General features: G+C 49.7%; 1 protein-coding gene and 1 long non-coding RNA gene across 2 annotated transcripts in view; both read left to right on the forward strand.

Moving 5' to 3' along the window:
* LOC135405704 (uncharacterized) overlaps nt 1-23,604 on the forward strand; it is a 614,579-nt gene that overhangs the window by 312,002 nt on the left and 278,973 nt on the right. The gene's annotated exons all lie outside the window — the stretch shown is intronic.
* On the forward strand, nt 17,280-17,911 carry LOC135405554 (olfactory receptor 14J1-like). The gene has a single exon (XM_064640263.1). The coding sequence runs from the start codon at nt 17,280-17,282 to the stop codon at nt 17,901-17,903; it is 624 nt and encodes a 207-aa protein (XP_064496333.1). The 3' UTR covers nt 17,904-17,911.

Genomic DNA, 23,604 nt, shown 5'->3' on the forward strand with positions numbered 1-23,604 from the left:
TCATTGTTTTCTCCTATGTGCAGATCTTCAGGGCTGTGCTGAGGATCCCCTCTGAGCAAGGACGGCACAAAGCCTTTTCCACGTGCCTCCCTCACCTGGCTGTGGTCTCCTTGTTTGTCAGCACTGCCACGTTTGCCCACCTGAAGACCCCCTCCATCTCCTCCCCATCCCTGGACCTGATGGTGGCAGTTCTGTACATGGTGGTGCCTCCAGCACTGAACCCCCTCATCTACAGCCTCAGGAACCAGGAGCTCAGGGAAGCCATAAGGAAAATGATGACTGGATGTTTTTTTAAGAAGCAATAAACTGCATCTTTTCTCCTGCAGAACACTCATTGTATAACACATGTTGGGCCCAGCCTGCCTTCTAAAGCTATTGATAGTTTTTGGGGTGGAGGGGCTTTCCTTTTTTTCCCCTCTGTTCATGTCATTAACACTGAAATTTTATTCTTCATCCCATATAATTCACTCTCTACCTCTTTTTTTCACCCACAAAATATACAAATCAGAAATCATGCTTTGTGTGCATTTAAACAAAATAAAAGTTTGTGCAAAAAGGTATTTGTCAAACATCCTCCCTGTTTTAGTTTGTACATGAGGAATCACAATCTCTGAGTGTAAGCAAGGACACAAATGCTTTTTTTCCAGATTCTTCCTCCAAAACCTCCCCTGAAGCTGGAGGGCATTTCCATGTTTGCAGATGTAGAGAGGAAAAGAGTCCCAGCACTGCCAGGGAGCACCAGAACTGGGTCTGTTCAGAGCTGCTCTCTTTGGACTCCCACTCTCTCCTTTCCTGTCCGTGCCCAAGGCCTGAGTGCTCTGGCAGCTCAGTCACTGTCCTGCTGTGGGTCAGGCCTGTGAGCACAGGCAGGGACAGGCCCTGGGCACTGCTGGGACAGGGCTGGGCTCCACAACAGCAGTTCCAGCAGCAAAGGGGTTCCCCTCCAGGCACTTCCTGAGGGCTGAGGTCTTTTCCCAACTCTGGTATCGAGAAGAAGTCCCTGGATTCCTTCTGTTCCATGAGGTTCCCCAGTGTCACAGTGGCCTCTTGATTCCATGAAATTCCACTGTGGCCCAGGGTTTCTATGTTTCCAAGAGGCCCTGCAGTGCCACAATGGCCTGATTCCATGGGTTTCTGCAGTGTCACAATGGCCCCTTTCTTTCAGGAGGTTGCCCACTGTCCCTGGGTTCCTTTGGCTCCATGGGGCCCTGGAGCATCCCAGTGGCCTCTTGATTCCATGGGTTTCCCCAATGTCACAATGGCCCCATAATTCCATGAGGTTCTGCAGTTTCACAGTGGCTCCTTGATTCCATGAGGTTGCACCGTGTTATCACAAAGCTGAGCCCATCCTGATGAAAGTTCTGAGGAGGTTAGGAGGAACTGGGACAAAAGAGAAGGAAAATTAGGGAAGGAAAGAGGGGCTTGACCAACAGAGGAAGGATTTTGATGAGGTAAAACCAGGTTCAGAGAATGCTGAGCGTGCTGAAACAATGACTGGGCAAACACTCCTGGTAGGCCTTTACTCTCTTTGTAACCTGAAGCCCCAACACTACCTAAAAGTGCTGCCCCTCCCATGGAAAGGAATCCACTGCTCTAATTCCAAGCCAGAAAAAGCGCAATCCCAGAACTCCAGACTTATTTGTACTCCAGTGCCCACCCCATTCCCAAACCTGTATTACCAGTATGAAAAGCAAAGCTTTAATCCTGACCCAGACCAAAAAGCTCTTCCCCTAATCATGAAGCAGACACTGCCAGCAGAACAACAAACCTCCCAAAGTTCTGCCTAATCCCAACTCTGAGCTCTAAACCCCAAGCCCTGACCATTAAGCACCCCCACAGCCCTTGGGAGCAGGGCAAGGACCTGCAGGGCCCAGAGCAGGCCCAGGGGGTTGGCAGAAAAATGGGAGGTGACCTGGATCTGCTCAGCTCTGCAGTGACCCCCAGGAGAAGGGCCTGGGCTCTGGCAGGGATGTCCTGTGGCACAGGGGCTCAGGATCCAAGTTCAGAAGGCCAAGTGCACATGGCAACAGCCAGAGCTGGTGCAGAGACATCAGGGAGGGTCTAGAAATGCTGCTGGGAGGGGGTGGGAAAGCAGGAGGGGTGTGTGCAGCCTGCAAGGCCAGAGCAGCAGCAGGGCCAGGGCAGGACAGCCTGCAGGAGAGATGGCCAAGGGCTCTGGCAGGGCTGCAAGGCCCAAAGGCACCCAGGCCTTTGTCCCCTTGCCTCTGGCAGCTGCCTCTGCCACTCAGGCCACCACAAGCAACTTGCCTGGCAGGTTCTGCCCTTGGTTTCTGCCTCGCCCCTCCCTCAGGAGCCTGGCAGGGGTTGCCCAGTTTTGGGCCTTGGTTGTTCCTCCCCCTCCCATCCCAGTGCCCCCCAAACAGCCCTGAGCCAGCCGGGAGGGACAGGATCTGCTGGGCCAGGGCCTGGGGCTCAGGCCTTGGCCTTTGTGCTCCACAAAACCAAGGCAGGCTTTGCTCAGCATTGCAGGGGCCTGCCCAGAGCCTTTGTCTGCCTGCACTCCTGGCCTCCAAGGAGCTGCTCCAAGGAGTCCCTGGGGAGGCTTTGTCAGTGCCTGCCCTCAGTGGGGCCCAGCAATGCTTCAAGGCACTTGGACTTTGGCTTCTGACTTCTCGAGCAGCTGCTTCAATCTTCGCTCAGCACCGCAAGGATCATGGGCTGGGCTGCAAAAATGCCGTGAGCTCATTAAATTCCAGAAATCCCTCAGGATCTCTTTGTTTCCTTAAATTGTCTTCACGACAATTTCAAAACAAGTCTTTAAAGTTTGTACTTTTTTTTAATTCAAGGTTGGATATTTTTAAGTTCAGAAAAGAGGTGATAGAGGTGTTCTCCAAGTTATCTTGATGCTGAGTGTCTCCTCAGGAGATCCACACTGACCCTCTACGATCTGTCTTGCTCCTCACCCCCCAGCCTCACCAGTTCTGCCATGGCCCATCTTGGACTGACAGCTGATGCAACTCCAAACACACCGTGGGACCCATTAAAACACTGAAAAACAAATTATTTTTCTTTCTTTAATTGTCTTCAAGACATCAACAACTAATTAGAGTTGTTATGTAGTTTAGCTAAGGAGGAAGATTTTAAAGTGGAAGTCATGAAAAATATATTTTTTGATGAAAGAGAATGATTTACACAGAGCCTTGGGATGCAAGAGGATCAGGATGCAAAGGACTTGGACACAAATATAAGGGGGCAAAAGAGATTACTAGCATTTAATTATTGACCAGTTTAACAGCTATCTAGTGATTCAATAGCATTTGCTACAATTTTAACAGTGACTGAATTATGGATTCACAATAACAACATTCCCACCACAGTCAATTCACACCCACACCCAGGCAGAGATGTGTGGACACATCAATAGCTGGCTGTGGAAAGGTCCCTCTCCCAAATTCTCCTCCTTGTCAGGGAAACACTGCCACAAATCCCTTTGTGTTTGCCAACAGACAAGGGTAACAGCTGGAGGAGTGTTTGTGGAGGGGGATCAGAATTGTCCTGGGCATCAGGGAGGGTCTTTGGAGTGTTGCAAACTGGAGGGTTCCTGAGCTGGGAGAGGCTGCCAGAGGTGTCCCACTGAGAGGGAGGTGCTGGGGAGCTGCCAGGGCCTCCCTCAGCCCCGCTGGTTGTGGGCTCCCAAGGGGACTGGCTTTAGTTATCTGCTGAATTTCCATCCTGGTGTCAGCAATGACTGGAGTTTCCAGACTATTTGGGTATTGTATCGTAACTCTTCCATTTGGGTTACGATTCAGGTAGGGAATGTTCCAAGGTTTTCAGGGGATGACTGATTATCCTGTGTTCCCCAGCTCTTACACCCATCCCAGTTAGCTGGATGGTTTATTGACAATGTGTCCTGAGGGGCAGCACCTCCGATGCCATAGAAACCCCTCCCCCGGATTAGGAAACCTTTGGAATTCAGGAGGTGTTCCAGCGGAGCATGAAAATGAACAGCAATTTTCCTAAAGCCCAGACCGCAGCAGAACAAAGCCAGGCCCCCTCAGTGGCAGAGCAAAGGTCCCCCATCCCTGTGTCCCTGTGGCCGCTGAGGCGGCAGCGCAGGCCCGAGGCGGTGCCGGGTCCCGGTGCAGCCGGGGCAGAGCGGCGGCTGCGCGAGCGGCAACCCCGGCGGTGAGTGCGGCAGCCCCGTGGGAGCGGCGGCTCCGGGCACAGACGCCGGCGGCAGCCGCTGTGGCTCCTGGAACCGAGTGGCCATTGGGACACTGCAGGGCCTCCTGGAATCCAGGGGCCGGTGGGACACGGGGGAGCCTCTTGGAGCCAAGGGAACCCTGGGATGTTTTGGAACATCCTGGAATCAAGGAGCCATTGTGACACTGCAGGGCCTCATGGAACCAAAGGAACCCTGACAGTATTTGGTACCTCGTGGAATCAAGGGACCGTTTCTGGCAGGATGCTCCGATAATACCTAAACAATCGTCAGAGAATGCAAACAGTGCACACTCTCTGTGGTGAGTTACTGCTGGTGCAAAGGTGCTGTTTTTAATGTTGAATTATACTAAACTCAAAATGCTTCATGAAACTTCAAACACACATCCTGCTTTTTGAAACAAGATTTGACAGATAAGCTGCTCCCTGGCCTGAAATATGTCTGGCAGTCAAACCCTTGATAACTATAAAAGCCCTGTCCAACTTTGATGTGTCAGATTCTTCCACAGACTTCTTTGAATTGTGTGGAGCTTCTGCCATGAAGCAGGGACAGCTCTTCATGGTCACTGCCCAGGGGTTAAGTGAAAGAGAGAGAACTACCCCCTGTCCTTGTGGGGTGAGTTACCTCAATCTCTGCTGCAGGATTGTTTCTTTTTGCTGGCTTTGATCCAATTGCTTTAATAGAATGACTTTGATAGACTGCACTGTCCTATCTTACACTATACTGCTAGAGGTTTTTGGCTTTTATAATTTGAAGTAAATAATTATCTTTAAGGTCTTTCATCTGTTCTCTTGTCTGATCAATTTTTTGGTCATTTGTCATAATAAATCATTGTTTTCATAGAAAGATTTCTGATTTGCCATCTCTAAAACCTGCAGGACAAAGTGATTGGATCATACCTCTATAATTCCTTCAACTGAAACCAAAATCTGAGTCTGAGATTGGATCCAGCCACCCCCAGGTTCCTCTCTGAGAAGGAATTTAGAAAGCAAGGGGGTCCTTTGTGCACCTCATAGCTCAACGAGTTTAGCACAGAATCCCCCTGCACACACACAAACACACAGGCATGGGAATCTACACACACACTCCTGTTCATCCCTACACAGACATAACCCAGACAGACTCGCAGGGGAACTCCACACACCATTCCCACATCACAACATGAGAACGGTTAGAAAAACATAAAATATGTACACCAACCATCACTGCACTGCAGCATTCACAGGATGTGACACCTGTGTCCACTTTTGAAATGTTACAGCCATTCTACACAACCTTTATTTCCTGTCAGCTGAGTATTCTATCAGGTGCATTCTAAGATGAAACTCCAGGCACATGAAGAGCTGAATTTGTTCCACATTTAAACGCTGCTGCATATTTTTAAATGGAGAAAGCAGGGAAACTGCTCAGTGTTCAAATGAATGAAACACAGTGAGCCACAAAAGGCAAAAGTACATAGTGTACAGCAGCTTTGTGGAGTTACAGATCTGCTCAATGTTTTATGTTTGGCATTCAGAGACCATGTTTAAATTTATTAAACTACTCCCATTCTGACACACACACACCCGTTTTGGACTGTTTCAGTTGCCTTTTCTTCTTCCAACAGCTGTGACAACTGCTAAAACAGTCAGTAAAATTAAGTCTCCTCTATAATCCTTTAGTCAATGTTACATTTTAATCAGAGGTTGAGGAAGATTTCCTGTTATGAACGCCCTGATTAATTTAAACTTATTAAACTGACACATATGTCAACATGAGCAGATATAGTTATTGCATCTGTTAGCTCATTAACTATTAGTAATTATTAGTGCCATTGTTATTGCTGAAAGTGCAAAAATTCAAGACTGCAGCTGGCTTTAAGTTATTGCATTCTTTAACATGCTCTGCCTTAAAATCAAAGCATACCTAGTGATGGTCAGACAGATGTCTCTGCACTCTCAAAATGTTCAGACAATTTTTATCTCGAATCCTCTCTCCCCTCCCCCATAACACAAGAACTGTAGTAACTACAACACCTATTTCCTATGTCCTTATGCTCACATGTGCATATGCAGGTCACAATATATAGTCAAATCACAATTGCTATGGATATTATTAATGTGTCAAACTCTGGGGTTTATTAACTGAGACAGAGAAGCAGATATGTTTCTGAATGTTAGTTCTTTCTCTGTCTCCATTCAATCCCACACGCCTCAAGCCCTGCACTCACACAATATATTGGGAGTGTTTTAAGATGGCTTTTAATTGAGCCAAAGAGGAAGAAAAAAATTAGTTTGAATCTTGCACCAGAGCCAAAAAAACATGTGCCCTGATTTCATTGGAATGCATCTACTCTAAGAGGCTTATCTAAACTAATCCTTCAAATCAGTTGTAAAAAGGTACATTCAAGAAAGCTTCTTTTGGGGAGGCTTGGGGGGGAAAAGCATCCGCAAAAAAAAAAAAAAAAACAAAACCAAAAAAACCCACCAAAAAAAGCCCAACCTAACACCCAACTTATCGTCTCTTTACATATTTTATAAAAAACATGTCACTGTAGTAAAAGCTGTAGAAACTGCATTCTTACATTTCTGAAGCTCTCTTACACTATACACAGCGCACTGATCTATAAACCATATCTGAAAGGGGACCCTCCTCTGTTTATTTTCTCTTATTTACCCCAAAACATCACAGTGGGTTTTCCCTGCGCCCCCTTTCCAAACTGTGCTCCCCCAGCCAGGCTGTTTGCTCCTTCCCGTATCATTTCAGCACCGTGCGATCGCCGCCATTCCCTTTTCCTGCCTGGCTCAATTCCCCCCAGCCCTGCGCTGTGCAGGCAGTAAGGACAGCGAGTGGGCAGCTCCCAGGGGTGCAGGGGCAGCAGGCCGGGGGGGGCAGCAGCCTTGGAACAAAGCCTTGGAAATCTTTTATCCATACACGGGATGACTGCAACCATCACTTACATCAGGGTTATCTCTACGTGCTGTCTTTATGTCGTCTGACATCTAATGCATGGTTTTTAAAACAACAGATTAGAGGGGTTGCACTTTTTAAAAGTGCAAGGAACACTCAATTCAACCCTCACAGTTGAATAAATAACACTCCAATAAATACCAACATCAGAAAAGCATCTTTTTAGTCCTGAAAACCAGAAGAGGGACTTTCCACGTGGGTGTCCTGTCATCCAGAACTAGAAGGGAAGAATTCAATAGAATAAAGACGTCTATAAGTGTTCTGTCCAAGATCAAGGTGAGATTCTCTCTCTTCTAACATTTCACTGACCTAGGAAGCAAGAATTTGGCACAGAATTAATACTGGAGAAAAATGAGACCAGTGAAAGATCCTGAGCTCAGGAGAACCTGACTGTGCTGGGGAATCAGAGCTTTCACCCTGGGAAATGAACTGCTCTGAAAGAGTGGGAAGAAACCAGGAACAAAGGCTGAGTTCAAATACTCCAGAGTAAACAACTCCTTCCTCACCAAAAGGTCTGAGCTCCCCTTAACTCATCTCTAGACATCCATGGAAATAAAAGAGCCTGACCTTGAACCCAAGGGAAAAAAATACAAATTCCAAGGCTTTAGCTGGAGCAAAGTTGGGGAGGGGGATGTGTCCCTCCTCTATGACATCACATACTCCCCGTGACATCACACCCTTCCTGTGACATCACAACTTCAATATGACATCACACCTCCCATATGGCATCACATATCCCATATGAGGTCACATCTATCATGACATCCCATGTCTCCTGTGATATCATATCATCCCTGAGACGTCACACTCTCCCTTGTGATTTCACAACTCTCCTGTGACATCAGAGCTCTCCTATGACATCACATCCACCAAAAGACATCACATCTCACCTGTGATATCATCCCTGTGACATCACATCCTCCCCGTGACAACACATCTCCCCTGTGACATCACAGCTGATGTCACAGCTGTCATATGACATCATATCTCTCCTGTTATATCATCCCTGTGACATCACATTGTCCCCGTGACATTACCTCTCCTCTATGACATCACATCCTCCCTGTGACATCATATCCTTGCTGTGAAATCAAGGCTCCTCTATGACGTCACATCCATCACATCACACCACATCTCTCCCGTGATATATCATCCGTGACATAACATTGTCCCCGTGACATCACAGCTCCCCTTACGACGTCAAATCCTCCCTGTGACATGACATCCTTCCTGTGATACTATATCATCACTATGATGTCACATCCATCATATGACATCACATCTCTCCTGTGATATCATATCTTCCCATAACAACACAGCTCTCATGTGACATCACATCTTTCCCATGACACCACACCTCCCCTGTGATATCACAACTTTCCTGTGACATCACATCTCCTCTATGATGTCACACATCCCCGAGACATCACAGCTCCCCTGTGATATCACATCATCCCTGTGATGTCACGTCCTCCCCTGTTGCATCACAGCCCACTTGTGACACCACATCATTCCTGTGACATCACATTTCCTCTGTGATGTCACATCCATCATATGACATCACATCTCTCCTGTGAAATCACACCTCTCCTATGACATCACATCTCCCCTATGATGTCACATCCATCCTATGACATCACATCTCTCCTGTGATATCATATCATCCCTGTGAAATTACATCCTCCATGTGACATCACATATCCTCTATGACATCACAGCTCCCATGTGACATCAGATCTCCCCTAAAACATAATATTCATCATAAGACATCACATCCTTCCTGTGACATCATATCTCCCCTATGACATCACACCTCCCCATGACATCACAGTTCCCCTGTGACATCACATCTCCTCGATGATGTCACAACCATAATATAACATAACATCTCCCCTATGACATAACACCTCCCATGTCACATCACATCCTTCCTGTGACATCACATCCTTCCTGTGATCTCATATCAACCCTCCGACGTCACGTCCTCCCCGTGACATCAAAACTCCTCTGTGACATCACTCCTCCACTGTGACATCATATCTCCCCATGATGTCACATCAATCATATGACATCACATCCTTCCTGTGACATTACATCTCCTCTATGGTATCACATCCATCATATGGTATCACACCCTCCTGTGATATCAAATCATCCCTGTGACATCACATCGTCCCCTCTGACATCACACTTGCACTGTGACATCACATCTCCCCTGTGACATCACCTCCTTCCTGTGAGATCACAACTTTCCTGTGACATCACGTCATCCCCTGTGACATCAAACCTCCCTGTGACATCACATGTCCCCTATGACATCACAACCATCATATGACATCATATCTCTCCTGTGATATCAAAAAATCCCTGTGACATCCTGTGCTTGCCTGTGACATCACATCCTCCTTGTGACATCACACCTTGTTGGGATACCAAGGCTCCTCTATGATGTCACGTCAATCATATGACATCACATCTCCCCTTTGACATCATATCCTTCCCATGAAATCACATCTCCCCTATGACGTCACATCCATTATAAGACATCACATCTCTCCTGTGATACCATATCATCCCTGTGACATCACGTCCTCCCCTCTGACATCGCATCTCCTCTATGACGTCACATCCATAATATGACGTCACATCTCCTCTATGACATCAAACCTCTCCTGTGATATTATATAATCCCTGTGACGTCACATCATCCGCTGTGACATCACGTCCTCCCTGTGAAAACACATCTCCCCAATGACATCACATCTCCCTTGTGATATCACATCCTTGTTGCGACATCAAGGCTCCTCTATGACGTCACATCCATCATATGATATCACATCACCCCTGTGACATCACATCCTTCCTGTGACATCACACCTCCCCTATGACATCACATCCATAATATGACATCACATCTCCTCTATGACATCAGACCTCCCCTATGATATCATATCATCCCTGTGACATCACATCCTCCCCTATGACATCACATCCATAATATGACATCACATCTCCTCTATGACATCACACCTCTCCTATGATATCATATCATCCCTGTGACATCACATCCTCCCCTTCTGACATCGCATCTGTCCTATGATATCAGAGCTCTCCTGTGACATCACATTCATCATATGACATCACACCTTTCCTGTGATCTCATATCATCCCAGTCACGTCCACCCCTGTGACATCACACCTCTCCTGTGATATCACATCCTTGTTGTGATATCAATGCTGCTCTATGACATCACATTCACCATATGACATCACATCCTCCCCATGACATCACAACTCCCCTATGACATCACAGTTCCTCTGTGATATCACATCTCTCCTGTGATATCATATCATCCCTGTGACATCCCGTGCTCGCCTGTGACATCACATCCTCGCTGTGACATCACACCTCCCCTGTGACATCACATTCCTGTTGTGACATCACATCTCCCCTGTGACGGCACATACATCACATGACATCTCACCTCTCCTGTGATATCATCACAGGATATCATCACTGTGATATAACATATCCTCGTGACATTACATCCTCCATGTGACATCACAGCTCCCCTGTGACATCACATCCTTATTGTGACTACACATCCTTCCTGTAACATAATATCTTCCCTATGATGTCACATCCATCATATGACATCACATCCTTCATGTGACATCACATATTCTCTATGACGTCACATCCATAATATAACATCACGCCTCTCCTGTGATATCATATCATCCCTGTGATGTCACATTCTCCCCTTGTGACTACACAACATCCCTTTGACATCACAGATCCCCTATGATATCACACCTTCCCATGACATCACAGCTCCCTGTGACATCATATCCTTCCTGTGACATCACATCCTTATTGTGACATCACATCTCCCCTGTGACATCACATCCTTGTTGTGACATCAAGGCTCCTCTATGACGTCACATCCATATATGACATCACATCTCCACTGTGACATCATATCCTTGTTGTGACATCAAGGCTCCTCTATGACGTCACATCCATCATATGACATCACAGCTCCCCTGTGACACCACATCCAGTGACATCCAGATCCATCCCAAGGTTGGGGGGGTGTGAGACAGGCAGAACCACAAATGCCTGCACAGCCCAGAGCAGTCAGTGTGGGGCTGTGCTTGCTGCTGCAGACACCCCCAGGGAACAAACCCAGCGAGTAGTTTGGGGGGCTGTGGGTGTGTCCCTAAGGAGGACACTTGCCTTATTATTGCTTATTATTTGTAATATCTTACAGATCTATCATACAACACCTAAGGATGGATTGTATAGAATATGTGCCATAGATATTTGGGTTGGGTCTGGCTGAGCTGCAGTTCAGTTCCCCACAGCAGCCCTCCCAGGGCTGGGCTTGGCATTGGCAGCTGGAAGGGGGTTGAGAACACCCCAGTGTTTTGGCCACTGCTGAGCACAGCACCAACACTGGGACATTCCTTCCTTAGCTGAGGGCAAGAGCCTGGCAGGGGACCCAAGTAGGCCAGCTGAGCCCAACTGACCCAAGGGACATTGCAGACCATGGGAGGTCAGCTCAGCAGTGGAAAAAGGGTTTTTTTAACATCTAATATGAACCCTGCCTGATGCAATTTAAGGCCGTTTCCTCTCTTCCTGTCACTAAAGGCTTTGCAGAACAGACCAACCCCCACCCCACTAAAACCTCCTTTCAGGTCATTGCAGAGAGCAATGAGGTCCCCCCTGAGCCTCCCCTTCTCCACACTCAACAAGCCCAGTTCCCTCAGCCGTCCCTCAGCAGACATGTTTTCCAGAGCCTTCCCCAGCTCCGTTCCCTTCTCTGGACACGCTCCAGCCCCTCAAGGGCCTTTTGGCACTGAGGGGCCAGAACTGGACACAGCACTCCAGGTGGGGCCTCCCCAGTGCCCAGCACAGAGGGGCAATCAGTTCTCTGCTCCTGCTGGCCACACTCTTCTCCACAAAGGCCACGATGCCCTTGGCCTTCTTGCCCCCCTGGGCACCCTCTGCCTCATATCCAGCCGCTGTCAAGCAGCACCCCCAAGTCCCTTCCTGTTGAGCAGCTCTTCAGCCCCTCTGCCCCCAGCCTGGAGTGTTCCAGGGGGTTGTTGGGACCCAAGGGCAGTCCTTGACACTTGGCCTTATTGATCCAGCCTGTCCAGATCCCTCTGCAGAGCTGAAGTCTGACCACCAGCAATCCAAGGTGTCAGTTCTGCTGCCCCCTCCTTCCTTCACTCAGAAAGGAAAGCTCCACCATTTTGGGGTCTCTGTGCCCAAGATGGCTCCGACCACCACATCTCCCACCAGTCACAGAATCATGGAATGGTTTGGGTGGGAAGGGATCTTAAAGAACAACTTATTCCAACCCCCTGACACTACACAAGGTTGTTCTGAGACCTATCCAGCCTTGCCTTCAACACTTCCAGGGATGGGGCAGCCACAGCTCCTCTGAGTAACCTGTGCCAGGATCTCACCACCCTCACAGTCAAGACTTTCTTTCTAATATCCCATCTAACCCTTTCCTCTGTCAGTGTGAAGCCATTCCCTCTTGTCCTGTGACTCCAGGACTTTGTAAATAGTCTCTGTCCATCTTTCTTGTTGACTCTTTCAGGCACTGGAAGGCCACAATTAGGTTACCCTGGAACCTTCTCTTTTCCAACCTGAACAATCCCAATTCTCTCAGCCTTTCCTCACAGCAGAGCTGCTCCATCCCTCTGATCCTATTGCTGGTCCCCTTTGGACTCGCTCCAACAGGTCCATGTCCTTCCTGTACTGGAGCCCAGAGTTGGAGGCAGCTCTGCAGGGGTGACAACATTGCAGCCCTGTGTGTTCCAGCAAGGACACTGTGGAACCTCCTGGAATAAAGGGGCCATTGTGACTGCACGGCCTCATGAAATAAAAGGAATCCTGGGACACTGTGGAACCTCATGGAACCAAGGATTCATTGTGCCATGAAGGGCCTCATGGAACCAAGGGAGTCCTGAGACATTTCAGGCCATTATAGAATCAAAGGGCCATTGTGACACTGAGGAACCTCGGGGACTTATGGAACCAAAGGAACCCTGGGACAATGTGGAACCACATGGAATTATTAGGCCACTGTGAAACTGCAGGGCCTCATGGAACCAAAGGAACCCTGAGACTTTTCAGAACCTCATGGAATCAAGGGGCCACTGTGACACTGCAGAGCGTCATGGAGACAAAGGGACCCCGGGACACTGTGGACCTCAAGAAATCAAGAGCCCATATTGGCACTGTGGAACCTCATGGAATCAAGGAGACATTCTTATGCTGCAGGGTATTATTGAGCCTAAGTGACCATTGTGACACTGTGGAACCTGATGGAGTCAAGGGGCCTTTGTGACATGCAGGGCCTCATGGAACCAAAGGAACCCTGAGACATTTCAGGACCTTGTGGAATCAAGGGACCACTGTCACCCTGCAGAGCCTTATAGAGCTAAATGGACCCTGGTACACTGTGGAATGATGGAATCAAGGGGCCACTCTGACACTGAAGAACCTCATTCAACCAGAGTAACCCTGGGACACTGTGGAACCTCATGGAATTACTGGTCACTGTGACACTGCAGGGCCTCATGGAACCAAAGGATTCCTGGGACACTGCGGAATCTCATGGAACCAAGGGGCCACTGTGATATGTGGGGCCTCCTAGAAACAAAGGAGTCCTGAGACATTTTTAAAACCCATGGAATCAAGGGTCCCTTATCACACCGCAGAGCCTTACGAAGCCAAATGGACCCTGAGACTCTGTGGAACCTCATGGAATCCAGTGGCCATTCCCACCCTGTAAAACCTCATGGATACTCTCAGGTTCCCGTTATTAAGAGACACCTCTGCCCAAATTCAGCTGCAAAGGAGACCATGTGCCAAAGTCAGCAGTCCAGGTTTGATTTAACAGTAAATAGGAGACAGAGAAATAAATAGAAAGAGAGAGAAGAAGGGGGTGGTGGGAAGCCAGTGAGAGAGAGACAGAGATGAAGTAAATGTATCACACCATGGAGATCCCTGAGGTTCCCACCGGTCCTTCTTCACCCTGCTCTGCTCGGTGGAGGGTCCCCAAGTTGTGCTTCTGGGGTATCACTTTTATACAGCCCAAGCCCTGGGTATTCAGGGGGGTAGATGCTGTTCCCACAGCTTGGGCTGGCATGTGGACAAGGACTTGCTTCCTTTCCCACAGCTTGCCATGGTGGGAGTTTTGCCCGCTGTGCTTCCAGTCTGCAGGTGGGAATCTTTGTCTGGAGGGGTTCCCCAGACCTGCCTTACCAGCCCTGGCTTCCTGTTGGGGCTGTCTGATTTTCCAACACTCTGCACAGTGCAATTCTGTCCTGGGGGCTACTTCCAAAGCTTCACCTCCCTTTAGGCCTTGGAATTAAAGGCCTTCCTGTTTGCCACCAGTGCTTATGTGTTGTGGCGCCTTATGGGATTTTCCTGCTTTGACAGTGTTTTGAGACAGTTCATTGTGCCCTTCAACTCCTTCCATGTGCACACACACACACCACTCTCACCAGTGTCTGGCCCTCCAAAGAACACAAGCCCTGATGATTTGTAGCTCCCACTCCAGTGGTTGGCACTTGGACCTCCCTCCGTACCCAGAGCTCAGAGCTCCCTTGTGCAAGAAAGTTTAAAGATATTGTGCCTCATACTGCCAAGACAACCCTTGGAAAAAAGTGTCCCTCTGTGTTTCCTGGGATAAGAGCACTCTATTGTCATCTTCCAAAACCTTGGAGAGGTCCCAGAGATCTCCCAGGAAGGAATTTGGGGCCTCAAGCACATGACCCGTATATAGAGGCTGAGGACTCAGGGGTCAGTGGTGAAAAGATTGAGGACAGTAGAGGAGTAGCCTGAGAGGTCTGGAAGGGGGGTGTCAGAGCTGGTGGAGCTTTTCTTCCTGTCAGAAAACAGCCTAAGAAAGAACTAGTGCCACCAAGGGTGGCCTAGACTGGTGACAAGAAGTCAGAAATTTCCCTCCAAGGTCAGTGTTGTGGTGCAATATGTCACAAAGAAGGAGTCTGGATGAGCCCAAGGCTTTGTGTGTGCAGGAAGAGCCAGGGAGGACGCAGAGATGTCAGTGCAGGAAGGTGCCAGCCAGGTGGGGCAGCCGGGAGGATGAGGACAGCCTGCAGGGAAAGGGGCAGGGCATGGACACCGTAGGACAGCCTGGGCTGGAGAGGAGACAGGGAGGGGGAGAAGCTGAAAGGCCCTGACACAGCCACCTTCTGCAGGCCTTTGGCCAGGGCTGCTGTCTGTGCCCCTGATGCCAGGAGGAGGGGAGTGGCCCTTGCAACCCTGGGGCCTCGTGGCCTCCTTGTCCCTGCTCAGCAGCCTGGCAGGTGCCACCCCATGGGCCTGCCCTTGGCATTGCACATCCCACATCCCAGTGCCTCAGGAAGAGCCCTGAGGAATGAGGCAGGGACAGGATCTGCCCTCCCAGGGGCTGGGGGTCAGGGCTTGGCCTGTCAGATTAAGGAAACAAGTCAAGGTTTATTCAGCATCAGAGCCACCTTTGCCTTGCTTGTCCATCCTTGTCATCACTGTCTGCAGTTTTCTGCTCTAACTGGAACCTGGGGACACGTTCTCAGTTGTGTCCCTCAGTGAGACTCATTAGCACTATGAGAAACTTCAGTGTTTCAAACTCACTTTGACCTTTTGAGAAGTTGTTTGAACTTACTCTCAGGGACTGAGTCTCATGTAAACAACGCCAAACCCCCTGAGGGTCATGAAATGCCTGGGGCTGTTGCTGTGCTGCTGAGCTGGGCTGGGCTCCTGGCACACAGGGAGCTCCTGGCAAGCAAGAAGAGCTTCAAAGAGACAGCTCTGGGCAGGAGCAGCTCCTCTGCACAGCCCAGCAGGGCTGAGGGCACTGCCTGCAGCACCCAGGGCAGGGGAGTGAGACAGAGAGAAGTTAAAGGCTGTCAGACGTAGAATGATGCTGAGACCTCACTGGGGGAGAATTTTAACAGATCTTGGCACAGGAAGTCTGTTCATGCAGACCAATGGGACTCCAGCTTTTGGAGGCATCTGCCCATCAACTACAGATTCTGTAAGTGCAACTCTGAGAGTATCTGGAGTGCAGAGGAGGAGGACATGCTCAGAACTTCAGCTCCCTCCCAGAGTATTTCCAAGATGAAGATTTTTATAAGGCTAAGGAAATTTCTTGAGATTGTGTTTCCAGTTTCCTACTCTTGAGGAATGGGAGGAATAAATCATTAAGAAAATATTAATTTTGACAAGTCCCCGAGACATCTGAACTGTGAGTGCTCAGTAGGTCTGTCTGAGCTTCCTAATGGGCTTTCAGCCACTGCTCTGCCTGTGGGCAGCACCAGCATCACCTCTGCTAGACCCATCAGGACTAGTCTGAGATGTCCTTTTTGCACCTGCAAATGGAATATGACCCCTACCAGTGCAGCCTGTGGTGCTGGGGAAGGAGCTGAGTCTGCTTAAATCAAATGCTCTCATAAGGGCACTTGGCTGTCTCCCTGAGGTTTCCTTTCAATGTGTGAATTCCCCTTCAGGTTGGAAACCTGTCCCTAAACATCTCCTTGTTATGTGAAACCCCTGTACAGAAGCACAGTGATGCTAAAACAGGGAAAATGCTGTTGAGTAGGGACCCAGCACTGGAGCTGAAGGAAGATCTCCTAGGAAATCAAAAGGCTGTCTGTGTGTGACATGAGGAGTATCTGTAGAATACAGCTTTGACTTTGTTTAGATAAGTCCACGCTAACTGGCCTCTTACTGTCTTCTTCTCCTGTGTTGGAAACAAAAACCCAGAGGCAGCAAATGTCCAACAGCAGCTCCATGACCCAGTTCCTCCTCCTGGCATTTGCAGACAGGCGGGAGCTGCAGCTCCTGCACTTCTGGCTCTTCCTGGCCATCTCCCTGGCTGCCCTCCTGGCCAACGGCCTCATCCTCAGCGCCGTAGCCTGTGACCACCACCTGCACACCCCCATGGGCTTCTTCCTGCTCAACCTCTCCCTCACAGACCTGGGCTGCATCTGCACCACTGTCCCCAAAGCCATGCACAACTCCCTCTGGGACACCACAACCATCTCCTACATGGGATGTGCTGCACAGGTTTTTCTCCTCATATTCCTATTTGGAGCAGAGTTTTCCCTCCTCACCATCATGTGCTACGACCGCTACGTTGCCATCTGCAAACCCCTGCACTACGGGACCCTCCTGGGCAGCAGAGCTTGTGCCCACATGGCAGCAGCTGCCTGGGCCGCTGGATTTCTCATTGCTCTGCTGCACACAGCCAACACATTTTCCCTGCCCCTGTGCCAGGGCAATGCCCTGGGCCAGTTCTTCTGTGAAATCCCACACATCCTCAAGCTCTCCTGCTCACACTCCAACCTCAGGGAAATTGGGCTCATTATGGTTACTGCCTGTTTAGTGTTTGGTTGTTTTGTTTTCATTGTTTTCTCCTATGTGCAGATCTTCAGGGCTGTGCTGAGGATCCCCTCTCAGCAGGGACGGCACAAAGCCTTTTCCACGTGCCTCCCTCACCTGGTTGTGGTCTCCCTGTTTGTCAGTACGTTATTCTTTGCCTACCTGAAGCCCCCTTCCATCTCCTCCCCATCCCTGGATCTGGCACTATCAGTTCTGTACTCAGTGGTTCCTCCAGCACTGAACCCCTTCATCTACAGCCTGAGGAACCAGGAGCTCAAGGATGCCATGAGGAAACTGATAACTGGGTGTTTTTCAGAAGCAATAAACTCTCCTTCTTCTGCATGTTATTTACCTCATTAAAGGCCAATCCTGTTATGGACTTCATGAAAGGCCCACCATACCTTCTCTTATTTTTGCTTCTGATAGGAGTGTTATTTTTGTGAGAATTTGTTCACATCAAAAAATCTTTATATCTATAAATATATTTATAAGGGTATATATATATATATCTTTTTATATATAATCACCATTTTCAATTCAGTGTTTTCCTTTCTAGCCTGGCCCACAGGCTGTACAAATTGGCAATTGTACTCACTGTGTGCTTAAACCAAATAAAGAACTCTGCATTGACTTGTTTGCCTGACATCTTTCCTCTCTGACTTCTCTGCAGCTGCAGGGTCGGTGCCTCTGGTCAGAGCTGGGCCAGAAAAGAGTCCCAGCAGAGCAGCACTGCCAGGGAGCAGCAGCCCTTCTCCTGCCTGGCCTCCTCTCCCTTCCCTTCCACATTGTCCTTCAGAGCCCTGTGTTCTTGGAGGCCTCAGTGCTCTGGCAGTGGGTCCCAGTCCTGCTGCAGGACTGTCCAGGGACTGCAGGCAGGGACAGCCACGGGCACTGCTGGCACAGAGCTGACCTCTGCAGCAGCACTGCCATCCTGCAGGGGCATCTCCTCAGGCCAGGGCCTCAAAGCTTCCATCTGCTTTCCACTTTGCTCTCCAGGATGTGCCCAACACAACGCCCTGCAGAGGAAAACAGCAGTGACCAGCACAAGGGTGGCAGTGCTCAGGGTGGGGGCACCCAGCAGTGCCCTGGCACAGCCAGCGCCGCTCCCAGCACTGGCCTCTCACCCCAGGCCATTGGGCTTGTTCTTCCCTCCAAGGAGGGACATCAAATGACCAGCTCAGGGGTCCATGTTTGCACTGCATGCACAAGACATGCCCATGTGTCATGGCTTGGGGCTGGGGGGGTGGAAGGCTTAGACAAAGTTGATGGCAGAAGCCATCTCATTGAGCTACGAGGTGCACAAAGGATCCCCTTGCTTTCTAAATTCCTTCTCAGAGAGGAGCCTGGCTGTGGCTGGATCCAATCTCAGGCTCAGATTTTGATTTCAACTGAAGGAATTCTAGAGGTGTAATGCAATCACTTTGTCCTGCAGGTTTTAGTGATGAAAAATCTGAAATATTTTTATAAAATAATTATTTATTATGACAAATGAACAGACAATTGATCAGACAAGTGAACAGACAAAAGACCTTAAACAGAATTATTTACTGCACAGTATAAAAGTCATAAACTCCTAGTAGTATAGTGTAAGATAGGACAGTGGAGTCTATCAAAGTAACTCAATTAAAGCAATTGGATCAAAGCCAGCAAAAAGAAACAATCCTGAAGCAGAGATTGAGGTAACTCACCCCACAATGACAGGGTTACTCTGAGTTACTCTGTCTTTCACTTAACCCCTGGGCAGTGACCATGAAGAGCTGTTCCTGCTTCATGGCAGAAGCTCCACACACTTCAAGGAAGTCTGTGGAAGAATCTGCCCCATGACAGTTGGACGAGGCTTTTACAGTTATCAAGGGTTTGACTGCCAGACATATTTGCAGGCCAGGGAGCAGCTTATCTGTCAAATCCTGCTTCAAAAGGTAGGATGTGTGTTTGAAGTTTCAAGAAGCATTTTGGGTTTAGCATAATTTAATATTAAAAACAGCACCTTGACACCAGCAGTAACTCAACACAGAGAGCTTGCATTGTTTGCATTCTCTGATCATTTTTAAGGTATTGTCAGAGCAGAGCATCCTGCCAGAAACGGACCCTTGATTCCATGAGATTCAAAAAACTCTCAGGGTTCATTTGGTTCCATGAGGTCCCTCAGTGTCACAACGGACCCTTGGTTCCCTGAAGTTCTGGAGTGTCACAATGGCCCTGATGATTTCATGAGTTTCCACTATCTCTCCAGGATTCCTTTGGTTCCATGAGGCCCTGCAGTGTCACAATGGCTCCTGGATTCCAGGATGTTCCAGAACATCCCAGGGTTCCCTTGGCTCCAAGAGGCTCCCCAGTGTCCCACCGGCCCCTGGATTCCAGCAGGCCCTGCAGTGTCCCAATGGCCACTCGGTTCCAGGAGCCACAGCGGCTGCCGCCGGCGTCTGTGCCCGGAGCCGCCGCTCCCACGGGGCTGCCGCACTCACCGCCGGGGTTGCCGCTCGCGCAGCCGCCGCTCTGCCCCGGCTGCACCGGGACCCGGCACCGCCTCGGGCCTGCGCTGCCGCCTCAGCGGCCACAGGGACACAGGGATGGGGGACCTTTGCTCTGACACTGAGGGGGCCTGGCTTTGTTCTGCTGGGGTCTGGGCTTTAGGAAAATTGCTGTTCATTTTCATGCTCCACTGGAACACCTCCTGAATTCCAAAGGTTTCCTAATCCAGGGGGAGGGGTTTCTATGGCATCGGAGGTGCCGCCCCTCGGGACACATTGTCAATAAACCATCCAGCTGACTGGGATGGGTGTAAGAGATGGGGAACACAGGATAAGGAGTCATCCCCTGAAAACCTTGGAATATTCCCTGCCTGAATCGTAACCAAAATGGAACTGTTCGGATGGAATTTCCAAATACTGTGGAAACCCCAGTCATTCCTGACACCAGGATGGAAATTCAGCAGATAACTAAAGCCAGTACCCTTGTGAGCCCACAACCAGCGGGGCTGAGGGAGGCCCTGGCAGCTCCCCAGCACCTCCCTCTCACTGGGACACCTCTGGAAGCCTCTCCCAGCTCGGGAACCCTCCAGTTTCCAACACTCCAAAGACCCTCGCTAATGCCCAGGACAATTCTGACGCCCCTCAACAAACACTCCTCCAGCTGTGACCCTGGTCTGTTGGAAAACACAAAGGGATTTGGGGGAGTGTTTCCCTGACAACAAGGAGAATTTGGGAGAGGGACCTTTCCACCCCCAGCTCTTGATGTGTCCACACATCTCTGCCTGGGTGCGGGTGTGAATTGACTGTGGTGGGAATGTTGTTATTGTGAATCTATAATTCAGTCACTGTTAAAATTGCAGCACATGCTATTGAATCACCTGATAACTGTTCAATTGGTCAATGATAAATGCTACTAATGTCTTTTGCCCCCTTGTCTTTGGATCCAAATCCTTCCTGCCCTGACCCTCTTGCATCCCAAGTCTCTGTGTAAATAATTCTCTTTCATCAAAAAAAATGTATTTTTCATGATGTCCACTTTAAAATCTTCTTCATTAGCTAAACTACAAAACAACTCCAATTAGCTGTAGAAGTCTTGAAGACTTGAAGACAATTAAAGGAATGAAAATAATTTGTTTTTCAGTGTTTTAATGGGTCCACAGTGTGTTTGGAGTTGCATCAGCTGTCAGTCCAAGATGGGCCATGTCAGAACTGGTGAGGCTGGGGGTGAGGAGCAAGGTTGATCATCCAGGGTCAGTGTGGTCTCCTGAGGAGACACTCAGCATCAAGATCACCTGGAGAACACCTCTATCACCTCTTCTCTGAACTAAAATATATCTATAATTGAATTAAAACAAAAAAAGTACAAACTTGGAAGACTTGTTTTGAAATTGCCTTGAAGACAATTAAAGGAAGACAAAGAGATCCTGAGGGATTTCTGGAATTTAATGAGCCCCACAGTGTGTTTGCAGCCCAGCCCATGATCCTGAGGTGCTGAGAGAAGATTGAAGCAGCTGCTGAAGAAGTCAGAAGCCAAACTCCAAGTGCCTTGAAGCATTGCTGGGCCCCACTGAGGGCAGGCACTGACAAAGCCTCCCCAGGGACTCCTTGGAGCAGCTCCTTGGAGGCCAGGAGTGCAGGCAGACAAAGGCTCTGGGCAGGCCCCTGCAATGCTGAGCAAAGCCTGCCTTGGTTTTGTGGAGCACAAAGGCCAAGGCCTGAGCCCCAGGCCCTGGCCCAGCAGATCCTGTCCCTCCCGGCTGGCTCAGGGCTGTTTGGGGGGCACTGGGATGGGAGGGGGAGGAACAACAAAGGCCCAAAACTGGGCAACCCCTGCCAGGCTCCTGAGGGAGGGGCGAGGCAGAAACCAAGGGCAGAACCTGCAAGGCAAGTTGCTTGTGGTGGCCTGAGTGGCAGAGGCAGCTGCCAGAGGCAAGGGGACAAAGGCCTGGGTGCCTTTGGGCCTTGCAGCCCTGCCAGAGCCCTTGGCCATCTCTCCTGCAGGCTGTTCTGCCCTGGCCCTGCTGCTGCTCTGGCCTTGCAGGCTGCACACACCCCTCCTGCTTTCCCACCCCCTCCCAGCAGCATTTCTAGACCCTCCCTGATGTCTCTGCACCAGCTCTGGCTGTTGCCATGTGCACTTGGCCTTCTGAACTTGGATCCTGAGCCCCTGTGCCACAGGACATCCCTCCCAGAGCCCAGGCCCTTCTCCTGGGGGTCACTGCAGAGCTGAGCAGATCCAGGTCACCTCCCATTTCTCTGCCAACCCCCTGGGCCTGCTCTGGTCCCTCCAGGTCCTTGCCCTGCTCCCAAGGGCTGTGGGGGTGGTTAATGGTCAGGGCTTGGGGTTTAGAGCTCAGGGTGGGGATCAGGCAGAACTTTGAGAGGTTTGTTGTTCTGCTGGCAGTGTCTGCTTCATGATTAGGGGAAGAGATTTTTAGGCTGGGTTAGGATTAAAGCTTGGTTTTTCATACTGGTAATACAGGTTTGGGATTGGGGTGGGCATTGGAGGACAAATAAGAGTCTGGAGTTCTGGGTTTGGGCTTTTTCTGGCTTGGAATTAGAGCAGTGGATTCCTTTCCATGGGAGGAACAGCACTTCTGGGTAGCGTTGGGGCTTGAGGTTACAAAGTGCATAAAGGTCTATCAGGAATATTTGCACAGTCAGTATTTCAGCATCCTCAGCATTCCCTGAACCTATTTTTACCTCATCAAAATCTCTCCTCTCTATATGCCAAACCTCTCTTTCCTTCCCTGAATATCCAATCCTTTTTGTCCCAGTTCCTCCTAATCTCCCCCAAACTTTCATCTGGGGGGGGTCAGCTTTGTGATGACACTGTGCAACCTCATGGAATCAAGAGGCAATTGTGGCACTGCAGAGCCTCATGGAAAGACAGGAACACAGGGACACTGTGAAATCTTGTGGAACCAGGGACCATTTAACATTTGGGACCTCGTGGAACCAAAGGCACCCTGAAACCTTTTGGAACCTTATGGAACCAGGGAGCCATTGTGTCACTGTGGTGCCTCATGGAAACGAACCCTGGGACACAGTGGAACCTCATAAAATCAAGGGGCCACTGCGACACTACAGGGCCTTTTTGGAGCCAAATGGACCTTGGGACACTGGGGAACCCTATGGAATCGAGGGGCCATTTTGACACTTCAGGCCCTCGTGGAAACAAGAGAAAATCCAGGCTTGTCCAGGTCCTGAGGGTGATTCAGAAGGGATGCAGCAGTGATTTCTCCCTACAGACCCACCACTCCAGTGGTCTCTCCCTGCAGTCCATGAGTATCCTGAGCATTTTCCCCAGTGCCTCCCTGTCCTGAAGGTTTCTGGCTATCAGGCTGGAGCTGAGGGGCTTGGGCAGGTGCCTGAGGAGGGGGTAGAACAAGGGCTGTGTCCAGCTGTGCCAGGAGGGCTGTGCTGGGCAAGGATGAGGAGGCTGCAGAAAACAGTGGCACTGGGGAGGGGAGAGGAGCAAGTGGAGAGACCTTGTGCCTGCCCACGCTGGGCAGGAGCTGCCCCAGGATGGCAGCTCTGAAGCACTCCCAGGATGTCCCTGTGAACAGGAGGGGAAGACTGGATCTGAA

The sequence above is a fragment of the Pseudopipra pipra genome, chromosome W (assembly GCF_036250125.1).
Source record: "Pseudopipra pipra isolate bDixPip1 chromosome W, bDixPip1.hap1, whole genome shotgun sequence".
NCBI lineage: Eukaryota > Metazoa > Chordata > Aves > Passeriformes > Pipridae > Pseudopipra > Pseudopipra pipra.